The sequence below is a fragment of the Schistocerca americana genome, chromosome 7, assembly GCF_021461395.2.
Source record: "Schistocerca americana isolate TAMUIC-IGC-003095 chromosome 7, iqSchAmer2.1, whole genome shotgun sequence".
Taxonomy (NCBI): Eukaryota; Metazoa; Arthropoda; class Insecta; order Orthoptera; family Acrididae; genus Schistocerca; species Schistocerca americana.
Window position 1 is genome coordinate 504,247,632 of NC_060125.1, and position 14,738 is coordinate 504,262,369.

General features: G+C 40.9%; 1 protein-coding gene across 1 annotated transcript in view; it reads left to right on the plus strand.

Moving 5' to 3' along the window:
- Positions 1 to 14,015, plus strand: part of LOC124623046 (odorant receptor Or1-like) — a 57,681-nt gene extending 43,666 nt beyond the window's left edge. The window contains exons 4-5 of the mRNA XM_047148838.1: positions 6,976 to 7,089; positions 13,851 to 14,015. Coding sequence (XP_047004794.1) covers positions 6,976 to 7,089; positions 13,851 to 14,015 — 279 coding nt within the window. The remainder of the gene's footprint in view (positions 1 to 6,975; positions 7,090 to 13,850) is intronic.
- The last annotated feature ends 723 nt before the right edge of the window (positions 14,016 to 14,738 follow it).

Below are 14,738 nucleotides of genomic sequence, written 5' to 3' on the forward strand. Positions count from 1 at the left end.
TATTTCTGTTTTCTTCATTTCACAACTTTTACATGTATCAGAATGTGTTGGATGGAATGAAAGATTGAAATCTGCAGTAAATACCTGAAGGTAAAAAGATTCCTTTACTGGGGTGTAATCTCGTTCTTTACACCAATCTAAATACAAACGATGCAGTTTGGCAATGTTCAGTTCGGGATTAAGGTATTCTCGATTTGGATTTTCCTTTCTGGAATAGTGTGAGTGGTATCTTGGCAATGATTCTATTTGCTCCTTAACTTGACGTTTGACCTCTGCAGGAGTTTTGTTTGCATGTTCACATTTACCACGATTATCTGAAGCGACTTCTTTTTTTTTTTTGTAAGAAGTAACAGCAGGATCTAGCCAACCAGACGAAATTTGAAAGGTGTTTTGGAAAGGAAGTCTGCACACATTAACATTAGTACTGTCCTGTTTCTTTAAGGTGTGTACGAGTGAATGCACGACGTGATTCTGTTGTACTATATGACCGCTTCTTCGTTGTTTGTTGCACCAATCAAAGAGACAAAACCTTTTTGAGATAATTCACCTTCTTTGCCAAGGAAATAGAACCTTTCAAAACTGCACTACCTGACTTCTTCAGGAACATTAACTACACAGTTTTCAGAACAACTGCAATAATAGAAGCTAAACTTCTTGTAGTTGTCAGTAACACGTTCCATCTTCTTTACAGTTCGTTTCCAGAAATAAGGATTCCTTGTTCTCTTTCTATCTTTTTTTTTTTTTTTTTTTTTTTTTTTTTAATGCCAGGAGGGTCATCTTCAGCATCAATAAAGTTTCCATTCGCATCCAGATCGGCAATTTCATCGCCCTGAACGACAGTAACTGTTGTTTTAGTTGAGGTACTTGACATTTGTCCATCATTCCCAGGATCTGTGAGAGTAGGGTGACCTCTTTTACGTTGTGGATCATTTATAAGTGCTGACACGGCAGATGCTTGTAGTCTTGCTGTTTCAATACTGACTTGTCTTTTCACATTTCTCTTTTTAAGCTTCCTTTTGGTTGTTTCATAATCAGAGTGATTATCGTATGAAGCAGTATTTGGAACATATTCTTGATCAGAACCAGAATCACTCAGATCTTCTTCATTAAATGAATCCATAGTGGGTTACACCAATTTTGCACCCAATTAATTTCAAAATAGTTGTCTACACATTAAAGCTCTAGTTTTTTGCTCCTGACTGCCACCTGAACGAAGTAGAAAAATGATAGTCTGTAAAAACAATGTAATGAAGTAACAAATAAACAAAAAAATATAAAAATGATTATTTGTGAGATGCACCGTTTCTGCACCAAACCCCTCACCTTACACTATCATTCTGAATTATCATTTTTGTCAATTGGTATCAGACACAATGCACCAAGTTTTCATAGCCGCGAAAAATAAAATACATTCAGTTTACATCTAGGAATATAACGTACGTTGTATAATGTTTAGAATTTTTTATGTACTTCAATAGCGGAGATCAAAAACGGAAGTTTTGTAAAGTTTAATATATTTCTGACATTACATTTTTCAATTGTTAATGTATATTGCAAAAATCATGAGCGCTACACATACAAGCTTCAGATAAATTTTACATATAAGTCTGATCGTGTGAGGAAACTTTAAACTCAATGCCAAATTTGCTTCGATGGTCTGTTATAGAAATTATCATACATTTTGCATTTGTTGCTTTGTCGTACATTTTACGTTAAGTGGCAGAAATTATTCGAGGTCACACGTGATACTGCAGCAGCAATTTCATATGAATGTGCTAGGAGACTATCAAGTAGCAACATTGTACAGGGTGGTCCATAAATGAAGCACCACCCATCCGAAACAGGTGGATAAACAGAACTTTTAGTCAGGTAGTATACGGTAGCAGAAGAAAAATCTGAGAGGCTATTGACCCTCAGGGCGATCATTTTTAAAACAGTCGTAACTTTGAAATGGAAAGGTGTCATGTGATATATCAAAGAGATAGAGGCTTACACAAAAAGGCGCCTTCGATTTGAGCATAGTTCTATTCATTCTCGAGTTATATCGAATTTTGTACAAGATAGGATAAAGCAAATTCTGGAAATAACACATAAGGGCTATAAGATTCAACGCGTTGCAAGACTGCTGCTATTGTTTGGGACGGGGCGATTCTGTAGAGAACAACCTGGGAGCCAGAAGATGCCTTGTGATACGTTTCCGCCCACACTGTGCTGAGTTTTGCGAATCGCCCCTAAATCGCTCGAGTCTAGTACCGACTCCAGTGACATGGAATTCTTGCTTCTTACATAACACAAACCAGTTTGTTATTGCCTCCAGATGGTGAATCAGTGAACCATAACTCCACCGACAAAATTTCGGAGCACGTTCAAGAATATTTTCTTGGTATTTTGACATACGGGACAAGTGGTTTCCGATGGTTACAGGGGAATTACATTTCTTTGATTTCTTATCTCCTTTACGGAAGTTGCACCGAAAATATCTACACAAGAGTGCAAATGTTGACAGTATGAAGTGTGTGTCTTTTTTTGGAAACAAACTTGTTCCATTCGCTGACGGTACTTGCTGTAGACAACAGTAACGCCTGCTTTACTCTTGGACCTTTGCTTGCATCCAGTACTGCACGGTCCTGTCTCGGGTTTGCTACTCCGGCTGTGTTGCTTGTACGTTAACAGTGATAAACAGTAACGTGGCAGTAATTAATGAAAATAAATGTAGGTTAATTCTTACCAAGAAGAAGACAGCATCCAGCCACTATTAATACAGCTATTTATTTACGTAAATAGCGCCGTTACCGGTTTCGAACTGGCAAGTTAATCGTCAGGCGGCTGTTCACATGATTTGCAAGATACACTGTACATTATCGGCAGTTTTCGATTTTTATTCTTCCACTGTGGCGAAATATTTTTGGTATGTTGGTGCCCTACGGTAGAAAACAGTGTCAGAAGCACCCTTTGTGAAAATAACTAACCTCCAAACGATGAAATACAGAGTAAATAAATATGTGAGGTTAAGTGGTTATGGTACTTACGTCGAAAATTCCGCGCGATTTTGTTGCGAAGTTGCAGGATGAAAAATACAATCCTGCAAAACCAGTTACGAAATTATACACAAAAAAACAACAAGGGCATACTAAGAATAGAAAGCAGATCGCGTTAGAAAAGAACAAGCAAGTAAAAAAAGATAAGTTTATGACCTTACCATACTGGCGTCTCGTTCCCTACACATTAAGTCGTTGTTTCGAAAAACTAGACTGCAAATTAGCTTCAGGACAGAGAACAATGTAAGATTAAATCTTATACACAGTATGGATAAGAGCCAAAAATACGACACGTCAACTGTATATAAAATAACATGTAGTGAATATGATAAATTTTATGTCGGGCAAACAGGGAGAAACTTTAAAACGAGGTTTAGGGAATATATTAATGTTAGTGAAGCCAATCACTCTTCACTCGGTGGTCGTTTAAGAGAATACAAGCATTTTCCTAATGATGTCAATAAAAACATCACCATTTTTCATAAGGCAGAAAAATTGAGATTATTAAATATTCTAGAAGAAATTGAAATATACACCCATATGATCGAACAAGCAGACAACATACTTAATGAACAAACAGAGTTACGCAATAAGATGTCCATACAAAAGTCTACAAAATTCCTACCGAGTTTTAACCGAATAAGTTCAATTTCGAGTCTCTGCGTATCCTGAATTATTTAATTCGACGTGGTACATTGGATTATCTTGCCATTTATGTCTAATGTATAAACCACCTTCATAGACCAACTGTCCTAAGATTGTATTCTACATATGTGAATAAATGTCACAGATCTTAGAAGTAACATGTTTACACTAAATGACAGTTATGTCGGAGTCATCAATAATTGTCACAGTCTAGCACCAGTCACATACACAATAGCCTGTGTACTATGTGATAGGACGGATTTCATGTCCTATTGTATTCATCAATAATTGTCACTATCTAAGATCTGACAGCAGTCACATACACAGCAGCCTGTGTACTATTTGATAGGACGGATGTCACAGCCCATCGTGTTAACTGACACAAATGTCATTGCTATGTAGGTAGACTTCTATTTATGCATTTATATAAACAGTATAAACAGTTGTCATGTTGTAGAAATCGATGTACATACAGTTGTTTGTTCCTATGTATCAGATACTACTGACCATTGGTTATACACCTGAATACTGGTATGGCAAATAAACATGTCAAGTACAGCTCATGGTGTTTTGAAAACGTCGTTTAATAAACATTTGAAGAACATCTAAGCCGCCAAAAAACCGTGCTGAAACATGTTCAGACTGCAGACCTTCATCTGAATTTCTAAAAGTGTTTATTTGCCACCCAAGAAATAAAAGTCTTGGGGCATCTAGCGAATGGCAATGGTGTCTGTCCTGATCCAGAGTCACACATTCCTGATGTGGAATGTGTTTGTACCACCGACTACATCACAAAGGCACCTCCCTTGCAAGAACTACTGGAGAGAGACGCCAAATTTTCCTGGAACGAGACACAAGAAATATCCTTTCTTGTTCCTAAGGAGGCGCCACTATCTCCTCCAATTCTAGCACCGTACGCCGAGAACGTTGAGATAGAACTATGTACCAATGTTACTGGTTTTGGGAAAAAGGCAGCTCTAGTTCAAATTCAGGAAGCGCTGACTGCGCGAGCGTGACCGATATGCATTAGTCGCCGTAGCGTCGGATGTCCCCTTTGGGCGCCGAGGACAGTGCTTGTAAGGACAAGTTACGTAAGGACAAAATAAGACATACCATCGATCTCGCGCACTGGCATGTGTCAGCTACATTCAGGTATAAAAAATAACTTGTGATACTCAAATTTAAACAATAATGAACAGCTGAAAAACGCTCCTGTAGAAGCACAAAAAGGCGAATGTGTTCCTCTTTAAAAGTCTCTGACAGAAAGGTGAAGAACCAGCTGCCTCAATCCTCAATCCGCCTTCGTAACCAAAAATTTGGGCGTGTGAACATATTAGCACCGTTTTAACACAGAACATTTTAAATTCTTTCACGCAATCTCGCTTTGTAGTTAAGTCTCCATTCTCAGCATCTCCATTTCACTACCGCTGTCTATATACATCTACCCCTGACTGTCTCCTTTTTATCCCATTGGTACTTTCTCATGTCTGTCTCTCACACTGTCACTGTCTTCATCCTTTTCTCTTGCTATTCTTAAGTGTTTCCTTCTCTGCCACTTTCACTGTCTCTCTGTCCCACTGCCATTGTCTCTCTCCCATTCTTTTTCTCTCCAATTGCCACTGTCTCTTTCTTTCTCTAGACACAAAAGAATTAATGACATTGATCGACTTAAATCAATTGGGAAAGTTGAAAATTTGTACTGGACCAGGATTCGAACCCAGGTCTCCTTCTTACTAGGCAGATGCGCTGTCCATTTCGCAGTCCAGGCATAGTGGCCATCGCAACTGCACAGACTACCCTAGCAAGCTTTCTTTCAGACCCAAACACTCAGTTTATCCACACACTACTGAGGTACCTGTAGTGCCCCTTCCCCATTCCCCTCGTTACTCACGGCATATCGCTGATTCCCGTAAGAGTTGAGTGTCGTGTGCATTGGCACTTACGTGATAAACTAGTCGTCCTCACCTTAATTGGACATATGTGGTATCTGTTCTGTCACACATGTCCGATATGTCTTTGTTTCTTGCTTTCATTCTGCTGTCTGTTTCTTCAAACACCAGTGTCTCATCTCCACACATGCAATTCGAGATAATTTGCTCGGGGTTTTGACCCCTAGACCGGGAATCTTTAGCACGAGGATCTAGGCGATCTTAAGAACATCCAGTCAAAATTTAGATTATTTGGCATGAATAGAAATATTAGATGTAGCCATCCCTCCAATTTATACTTTTTGTGCCCAAAAACATAGTTTTTCGGTTGCAACTTTATAACGGATAAAGATTTTCGTAAACGGAAAAATCGCATCATAGATAAATGTTTAAAGAGCCATCTGCAACGATTACTTACTTACATAATTGCGTCCCAGTGTGCAAAAATGACTAAAAGGTGGATTTTGTCATTTGTGCGTACGTTCTGTACCTTTTAACCTCTGCATCTCGATAATGAATAAGGACATCAAAAAAAGTTTCGAAATTTCCCGGAAGTATCATCTTAAAAACATATGGCATAAATTTCTATCTAACATGAATAGAAATTATAGGAATGGCCATCCCCACAATTTGTATTTTTCGTACCCAGAACTCTTGGTTTTTGTAGGTTTTCTCAGGAACCATCCATGAAAAAATGGTGCTTTTATAACCTGAATAAGGTCCGCCCTAGACCTCAACCAATGTAAAACCGATTTGGTCAATTTGCCTGGGTTGGAGGAAGGGACCAATACTTAAAAACTGTCCATGTACTGCAGGACAGCTACAATAGCCCGTTCTTCCGATAGGTACACGAGTAATCGGTAGGCCAATGGCGATCTAAAACACTTGTCCCCTTATCTCTGTGACCAATAGGACCGGAAATATGACTCTGTCAAAAGTCGCATTTTCGCACGCTGCTTTTTGCAACGTATTGGTACCGTGCACTATCGTACACGGACCGCTAAATACTAACACTTTATCTGAGAGATGGCTGGAACGTACTTTGATATTTCCTTAAAGTTCGCCATCATCTGTATATATAAAAATATGTGTGAGTTGTGTGTGTGTGTGTGTGTGTGTGTGTGTGTGTGTGTGTGTTGAGGATGGTGTTAGGGAGGGTTGCGATTTAACTCTGTAACGCTTTGAGTATTATTATGTATTACGTATAATATGTGATTGGGATGAGTAAAGGACTAGGCAGACTATCACGATCTTTAACGTAAGTCAGTATGTCTGTTGCTGGCACAAATACATTCTAGAATAATGCTTAAATCGATATTTCATAGTAATAATAAAATCACGTTATAATGTTTGTGCACAAATAGTTTTTACAGACTGTTGGAGGACAGACAAGAGCACTGAAGTCGATTCTCACATTACCCGTCCTCCTGTATAACGTCGCGATGTACTGTATCTTCGGTCAGATGGTAAATGACCAGGTAAGTCTGCATCTGCTTAACTATCAGCGACCACTCCTACCTTGGCTACCTCAGTCGCAAGCAAAGTCGTTCAAATGTGTTGGGGAAACCGCAAACTACTTCCACAGTGAAGAGCCAAGGAAACTGGTACACTGCCTAATATCGTGTAGTCCCCCCGCGAGCACGCAGAAGTGCCGCAACACGGCGTGGCATGGACTCGACTAATGTCTGGAGTAGTGCTGGAGGTAATTGACACCATGAATCCTGCAGGGCTGTCCATAAATCCGTGAGAGTACGAGGATGTGGAGATCTCTTTTGAATAGCACGTTGCAAGGCATCCTAGACATGCTCAATAATGTTCATGTCTAGGGACTTTGGTGGCCAGCGGGTGTTCAAACTCAGAAGAGTGTTCCTGGAGCCACTCTGCAGCAATTCTGGACATGTGGTGTGTCGCATTGTCTTGCTGGAATTGCTCAAGTCCGTCGGAATGCACGATGGACATGAATGAATATACTCGTAGGTGATCAGACAGGATGCTTACGTACGTGTCACCTGTCAGGGCCGTATCTAGACGTATCAGAGGTCCCATACCACTCCAACTGCACACGCCCATTACAGAGCCTCCACCAGCTTGAACTGTCCCCTTCTGACATGCAGGTTCCATAAATTCATGAGGTTGTCTCCATACCTATTCACGTCCATCCACTCGACACAATGTCAAACGCGACTCGTCCGACCAGGCAACATCTTTCCAGTCATCATCAGTCCAATGTCGGCGTTGACGGGCCCAAGCGAAGCATAAAGCTTTGTGTCGTGCAGTCATCAAGGGTACACGAGCGGCCCTTCGGTTTCGAAAGCTCATATCGACGATCTTGTGTTGAATGGTTCGCACGCTGACACTTGTTGATGGCCCAGCACTGAAATCTGCAGCAATTTGTGGAAGAGTTGCACTTCTAGCCTTTCCAACGATTCTCTTCAGTTGTTGTTGGTTCCTGGCAGGATCTTTTTCCGGCCGTAGCGATGTCGGAAATTTGATGTTTCACAGGATTCCTGATATTCATGGTACATTCGTGACATAGTCGCACGGGAAAATCCCCACTTCATCACTGCCTCGGAGATGCTGTATCCCATCACTAGTGCGCCGACTATAACTCCACGTTCAAACTCATTTAAACTGTAACGACAGTAACCGATCTAACTGCGCCAGACACTTGTCTTATAAAGGCTTTGCCGATCGCAGCGCTGTATTCTGCCTGTTTACGTATGTCTGTATTTGGACACGCATGCCTATACCAGTTTCTTTGGCGCTTCAGTGTATTATCTTATTAATTTCCGTTTAGTTACTACTGCTAGCCTTTCATCACGAACAAATACGAAAAATAAGAAGTAGAAGTTGCGGCAGAAATAGTTTCATTCATCTGTAAACCTCTTTTACATAGATACTGGACATGACTTGGTATTTATTTAAGAAAAATAAAAAAAAAAATAAAAACATGATTCATTCGTACAGGCATTTACATACTTATAGGTCTAGTTTGAAATGCATGGAACAGGCAGTTGCTTGAGACATTATGGTAGGAAGCATGCCGCCATTTTGTCTGAAGTAATTTAGGGAAATAAAGGAAAACCTAAATCAGGACGATCAGTTGAAGATTGGAGCCTTCACTCTTGCAAATATAAGGCCATTCTGCTTTAAAGAAAGTGCTACTTCAATCCGTGTATCCGTGGTGTAAAATAGTGTTTTGCAAAGTATTTATTAAATAATGTAATGGGCCAACGCTACACTCAAGACAGAAAGGAAGTAATTACTGTTCTTTCGGACACTGTTTAGAAAAACTCTCCGTCACCGCGCACACTGCACACATTATGCACATATTGTTTCCTAATACAACGCTGCACACACTACCAGATGACGATAGGGCCATAGAGACGATGTTTGGTTTCCATTTTGTGTGCTGCAACTTCCCATTTGTTAGCCCGAACAACTGAGTCAGCTTCCATCTTTAATGTGTGAAATGTTGACCTTAAAAATAGGATAAGGTTAGAAAATAAGTTTCTTTACTTATTTGTTTTATATCTTTTACGAAAACTCTGTTCGCCGGCCGGGGGGGCCGAGCGGTTCTAGTCGCTACAGTCTGGAACCGCGCGACCGCTACGGTCGCAGGTTCGAATCCTGCCTCGGGCATGGATGTGTGTGATGTCCTTAGGTTAGTTAGGTTTGAGTAGTTCTAAGTTCTAGGGGACTGATGACCTCAGAAGTTAAGTCCCATAGTGCTCAGAGCCAAAACCCTGTTCTATGATTTCTAGGTAACCCCGCACGGTTTACAATGTATTGCTCAACAGATACACTTTAACTTACTTTTTTAAAAAGTTTCATTTAGTAATTACGTATTTAATCACCTTAGGAAATGTATAGAAAATTCTGTTTTGAGTTTTATGCATTCTTTCTTGGTAAATGTAAGTGAAGTCTAGATCTTGTACCATGGTCAAGGGTAGAGCTCCAGAACGAAATTTTGATGCTGCAGCGGAGTGTGCTCTGATACGAAACTTCCTGACAAATTAAAATTCCATGCCGGACCGAAACTCGAACTCACGACCTTTGCATTAAGCGGGCAAGTGCTCACCGACTGAGTTATCCAGGCATTGCTGGATTACCATTTCTGGAAAACATGATATTGTGGAGTTGTGGAGACGGCTTAGCCACAAGCTGGGGGTGTTTCAGTGTGCGCTAATATGAAGCTTTCTGGTAGGATAGCTAATTCTGCAAGTTTCGCAGGAGAGCTTCTGTGAAGTTTGGAAGATAGGAGATGAGGTACTGGCGTAAGTAAAGCTGTAAGGATGGGTTATCCCGAGTTCTAGTCTCGCTCCGACATACAATTTTCATGTGCCAGGAAGTTTCATTGACAGATCTGTCTGTGCAGTAATTATCTATATTTTTGATGTTGAAAGTTGCCTGTTTGGTCATTTCATTTCTTTCCATTACATGTTGCTTTTAGTAGATCATGACAGCTACCTTCGCAATACTTTTCTTCACGTATCTGCTACACTCAACTTCGACTGATCTATATAAGCTCCTTGAGCAAACTCTTCGCATTATCGCTCAGCCTATTTCGCATCTTTGGTGATACAGTTTGTCTTTCAACCAGTGGGAAGGCTCTGTCGTTTAGAAGCCGCGAGGTCGTCTTTCTATGAAATAGCGTTAGCCATTCCGTGTTCTGCTGTTGAGGATTCTGCTTCCTGATGCTGCACTTAGAAGAAGTCTGTTTACTGTTCCGATTCTGGAGAAAGACAGGTTTTGTCTGGAGAGGGTTTGTGCTGGTGTGGGGATTCTACAGTGGTTAAAATATTGAATGAGTTCATTTTTCAGTTGTTTGCTATGGTGAATTTTAAACGAAGCGATCAGGTTAATTACAGGATTGCCAGCTAAATTTCTGCGTCATTTGGGGGCGATTATTCTGCGATTAGGTATACGATAGTATTCCTCCGCAGCGTAAAGTGGAAACTCAAACTTGGTTAAACAGAAGAAGATTATAGAAACGTACCTTCTTTTTTCAAACCATCGTGCGATAAGCTTAAAAGTTATCACCCTCTCTACATTGTAAAGGAGTTATTCCTTTGTTTCAAGACGTGTACTAGGAACATAGTATCACCAGTATATAATGTGAAGTTGAATATTATATCTGCTGCTTTGAGGATCTACGTCCGCTTGTAAAACAATTCCTTTCATTTGTTATCAATACACATACTACTTCTTGAATTATTTCGGTCCAAACCGAATCATTCTTCGTTGTTTATGTACGACAGCGCCACGTTTGCATGGCCACTATCTTGCTATCTATCGTGGATTCAGTTTACGATTCATAAATATTCTAATGTCTCGGAAACCACGTGAGTCGCAGTCACAGCATTAGTGTTAAGTAGTTTATCTTTGCATGTTATTAGGTTCCAGATGCACACAAGGTGGGTCGACGAATGCTGATTAGACTTTCGCTGCTTGCTACACCTACTGTGAGATATTCTTCCATATTACTGTACTATTAGGTGGCAATAATATCTATAATTTATGTGTTTAATCTGATGGATTACTTACTCCTTTGACCTTTACAAAACTGAGAAAACATCTCTTCAGCATAACCGGACGCTATAATCACAAAGTTTACTCTTGTTCAGTTATTCATCATGTGCAAATCCGTTTTTCGGGAGCACTGTATCATGAAAGTACCTCTTCCTTTCTCCCTCCCTCCCACCCTCTCTCTCTCTCTGTCTGCCTCTCTCTCTCTCCCTGTGCGTGTGTATGTATGTGTGTGTGTGTGTGACTGAGTGAGACTATTTCTATTGGACATTAAGAGTCAGACTTCGTTTCTAAATTATTTCTGGGTATAAGAATTATACTTATTGCATAGCTTTAAGGTTCTGATAGTAGTAGTTCACTGCTTTTTTAACACAACACCTTTAAATGAGTACAACTGACTGGTAAATGTACCCACACAGTATGGTTAAGGTCTCCAGTGTTTTGAACAGATTTTCACAACGACCTCTACTATTGCTTTGGTTATTTGCACCTGATGACGTTCTATTAGCAAGTGTCCTGTGTGTTCTCACTACTTCAGCCAAGAATCGATACTCATTCCAGGAAATTTGGTGTTTGTTACACAATAAAAATTGATCAGCCAGAACAGTATAACCACCGACTTACTATCGATATAAACCCGTCTAGGTGATAGCAGCGACACCTGGCGACGAATGCCAGAACAGGCACGGTGCTTGTGGTATCAGCGAACGTGCTGTCTGTGAGTAGAAAGGGGAAGACGCGCGATCTGTTTGAGTTTCACCGAGTGCAGATAATGATGGCGCAGAGGCTTGGTACGAGCACTTCGGAAACTGCGCGACTTGTCGGCTGTTCGAAAATTTCTGTGGTGAGTCTTCAACACGTGGCGAGAACAAGTTGAAACCACGTCCAGACCTCGTGGGGTTGGTCGGCCACCGCTCACTACAGACGTCGGAAGTCGTTGGGTGGACAGACTGGCAAACAGGACGGGGGGCGAACTATGGCGGAACTAACAGCAAGCAGACCTTAATACTGGGCAGAGTACAAGTGTGTCTGAACACACACTGCAGCGAACACTCTTGACGATGGGCCTCCGCAGCCGAGTACCCAAGTATGTGCCAACGTTAACACCACGACGTCAGCAACTCAGAATGAAATGGGAACGCGACCATCGGGACTGGCCGTTGACGCGTTGGCAGAGCGTTGTGTAGTCTGATGAATCCCGATGCCTTCTTCATCACGCCGATGGGACGTCACTGATCCGTCGTCTTCCAGGGGAACAGCTCCCTGATTCCTGTACTGCGGAACGGAGGCAAGCTGGCGGCGGCTCCATTATGCTATGGGGACCATTCACGTGGGCATCCATGGGTCCAGTGGAACTCATGTAAGACACCATAATGGCCAAAGAGTATCGTACACTGGTTGCAAATCGGGTACATGCCTTCATGACGACCGTGTTTCCGACAGAAGTGGATTTTTCAGCAAGATAATGCGCCACGTCACAGGGCCAGGAGTGTGACGGAGTGGTTCGAGAAAGAAAGTGAGTTCCAATCAATGTGCTGGCCTCTCAACTCGCCAGATCTGAACAAGATTGGAAACATATGGGATGTGACTGAACGTAGGGTCAGAGCTCATAGCCCTCCTCCCCGGAATTTACGGGAATTAGGTGACGTGTGCAGATGTGGTGCCATCTGTCTCCAACGACCTACCAAGGCCTCATTACCCCCAAGCCCGAAGCGTCGCAGCTGTTATCTGTGCCAAAGGTAACTTTTCATAACTGGAATTCACAGTTATGTAAAATTTTTTGAAAGACATCATGTTTACGCCAGTGATTGTTAAACTTTTTATTTCCACTATTGCAATTTCGGCCTTAGGCCATTACCAAGTGCAGATGTTTTGGCTTTAAGCCATGTCAACTTTGCACACGATGACACATTTATATGTCGTTGTTATGTATATAACAGCAAATGACACATTCATATGTCGTTGTCATGTATATAACAGCAAATGACAACGACATATAAATCTACCAGCGTGTAGAAAGTTGACATGGCTTAAAGCCAAAACATCTGCACTTGATAATGGCCTAAGGCCGAAATTGCAATAGTGTAAATAAAAAGTTTAACAGTCACTGGCATAAACATGATGTCTTTAAAAAAATATATTAGGTAGGTGTTCATAATGTTTTGGTCGATCAGTGTATAGAGGTGTCATATACATTTAATCTGACAATGTCCGTTTTCCCTTCTCAAACTGAAATTCATAGAATTTATTTTATTTATGTCAAATGACTTTTTTGCGTATTGACCAATTGTAAAATTCTTTCATGGTTTCATTTGCTTTCTCTGCAAGTATTTCTCTTGTTCCTCAGTGACTATGGTACTGCTGTCATCAGAAAAGAGGAAAATTATGCTAAGAGCTATGGGATCAGCAGCCATGCAAATGGGGGAAAAATGAAGCAGTTTTCAAACAGCAACCATTTCATGACGGTATGCACGGAACTCAACGCCTCGCTCTTGACTTTGCGACTTATCTTTGTTGCAATCTCGCTCCCTCTCGTTACTCTAAGACATTATCTCTCTGAAGTACAACAAATTTCCATTTTCATTCAGTCATCTTTCTGGATTTGAATGGAAATAATGTCCTGTAATGAGCCCAATGATCTTGTTAGATATGTAATATTATTTCTATGTAAATCATTAATCGATTATTTTAACTATTACATGAGTTATAGAGCGAGAGGCTGATGGACTCAGCATACAGCAGTGCGTGGGTGGACTTCGACGCTCGATCCAGACGCAGCCTGCTCACCTTTTCAATGGTGGTCGGGCAGCCTCTGAAAGTCAAAGTGGGAAAGATGTACACGTTGAACAAAGAGACATTTTTGCAGGTGAGCTGAAGTGAGTATTGTAGCTTCCTTCAATGTCTACCAGGAGGAAGGTTAATAATCCGGAAAAGCATGTAAGCTCAAATAAGTATTTGCTCTATGCTGATTATAGCCCGAGGCGGATCACACTCTATACTCTATAGTTTATTTCGTTCTTGGTTCGCGACCACTTTCTTTTTTATTAGTTGTATGGAAAATACGTTTGGACAATATAAGATACTACGTTGGTAAAGGGGAACGCTATGTTCCTCCAGCGAGATTTAATCTCTCCAGATTCTACAATATATCTGAAGTACCATCTCAACAGCACTTTACCCAATCGGCGTACAGATGACTGGAAGCATTGTTATGATCTCAAACGCACGTCTTGGTTTGCACGCCTTAGTGTCCTACGTTCTTATGTGAATATAGCATACTCATCGATGAACCTCAATGTTCATTTCACATACCTGTTTCTCACCTGTGTAATTGTGTCGTTGCACAATCGCACACCAAGGAAAGAAACTTAGTCTAGAGGGCCAGCCGCTAGACATAATAATTAGGACGCCCTGACACCCAGGTCATTTTATTTCAGCTTCGAGATGCTACCCAAAAGTTCCCGAAATCTAACACTAATTTGATATTTGAACAGCACTTATATCGAGGCAAGTAACTATGTGGCTACATCTGAATTATTTACAGATAATTTTCTTCAGGGTAGTCTGTCCCATATAAATCTAATCATCTCTACATAAA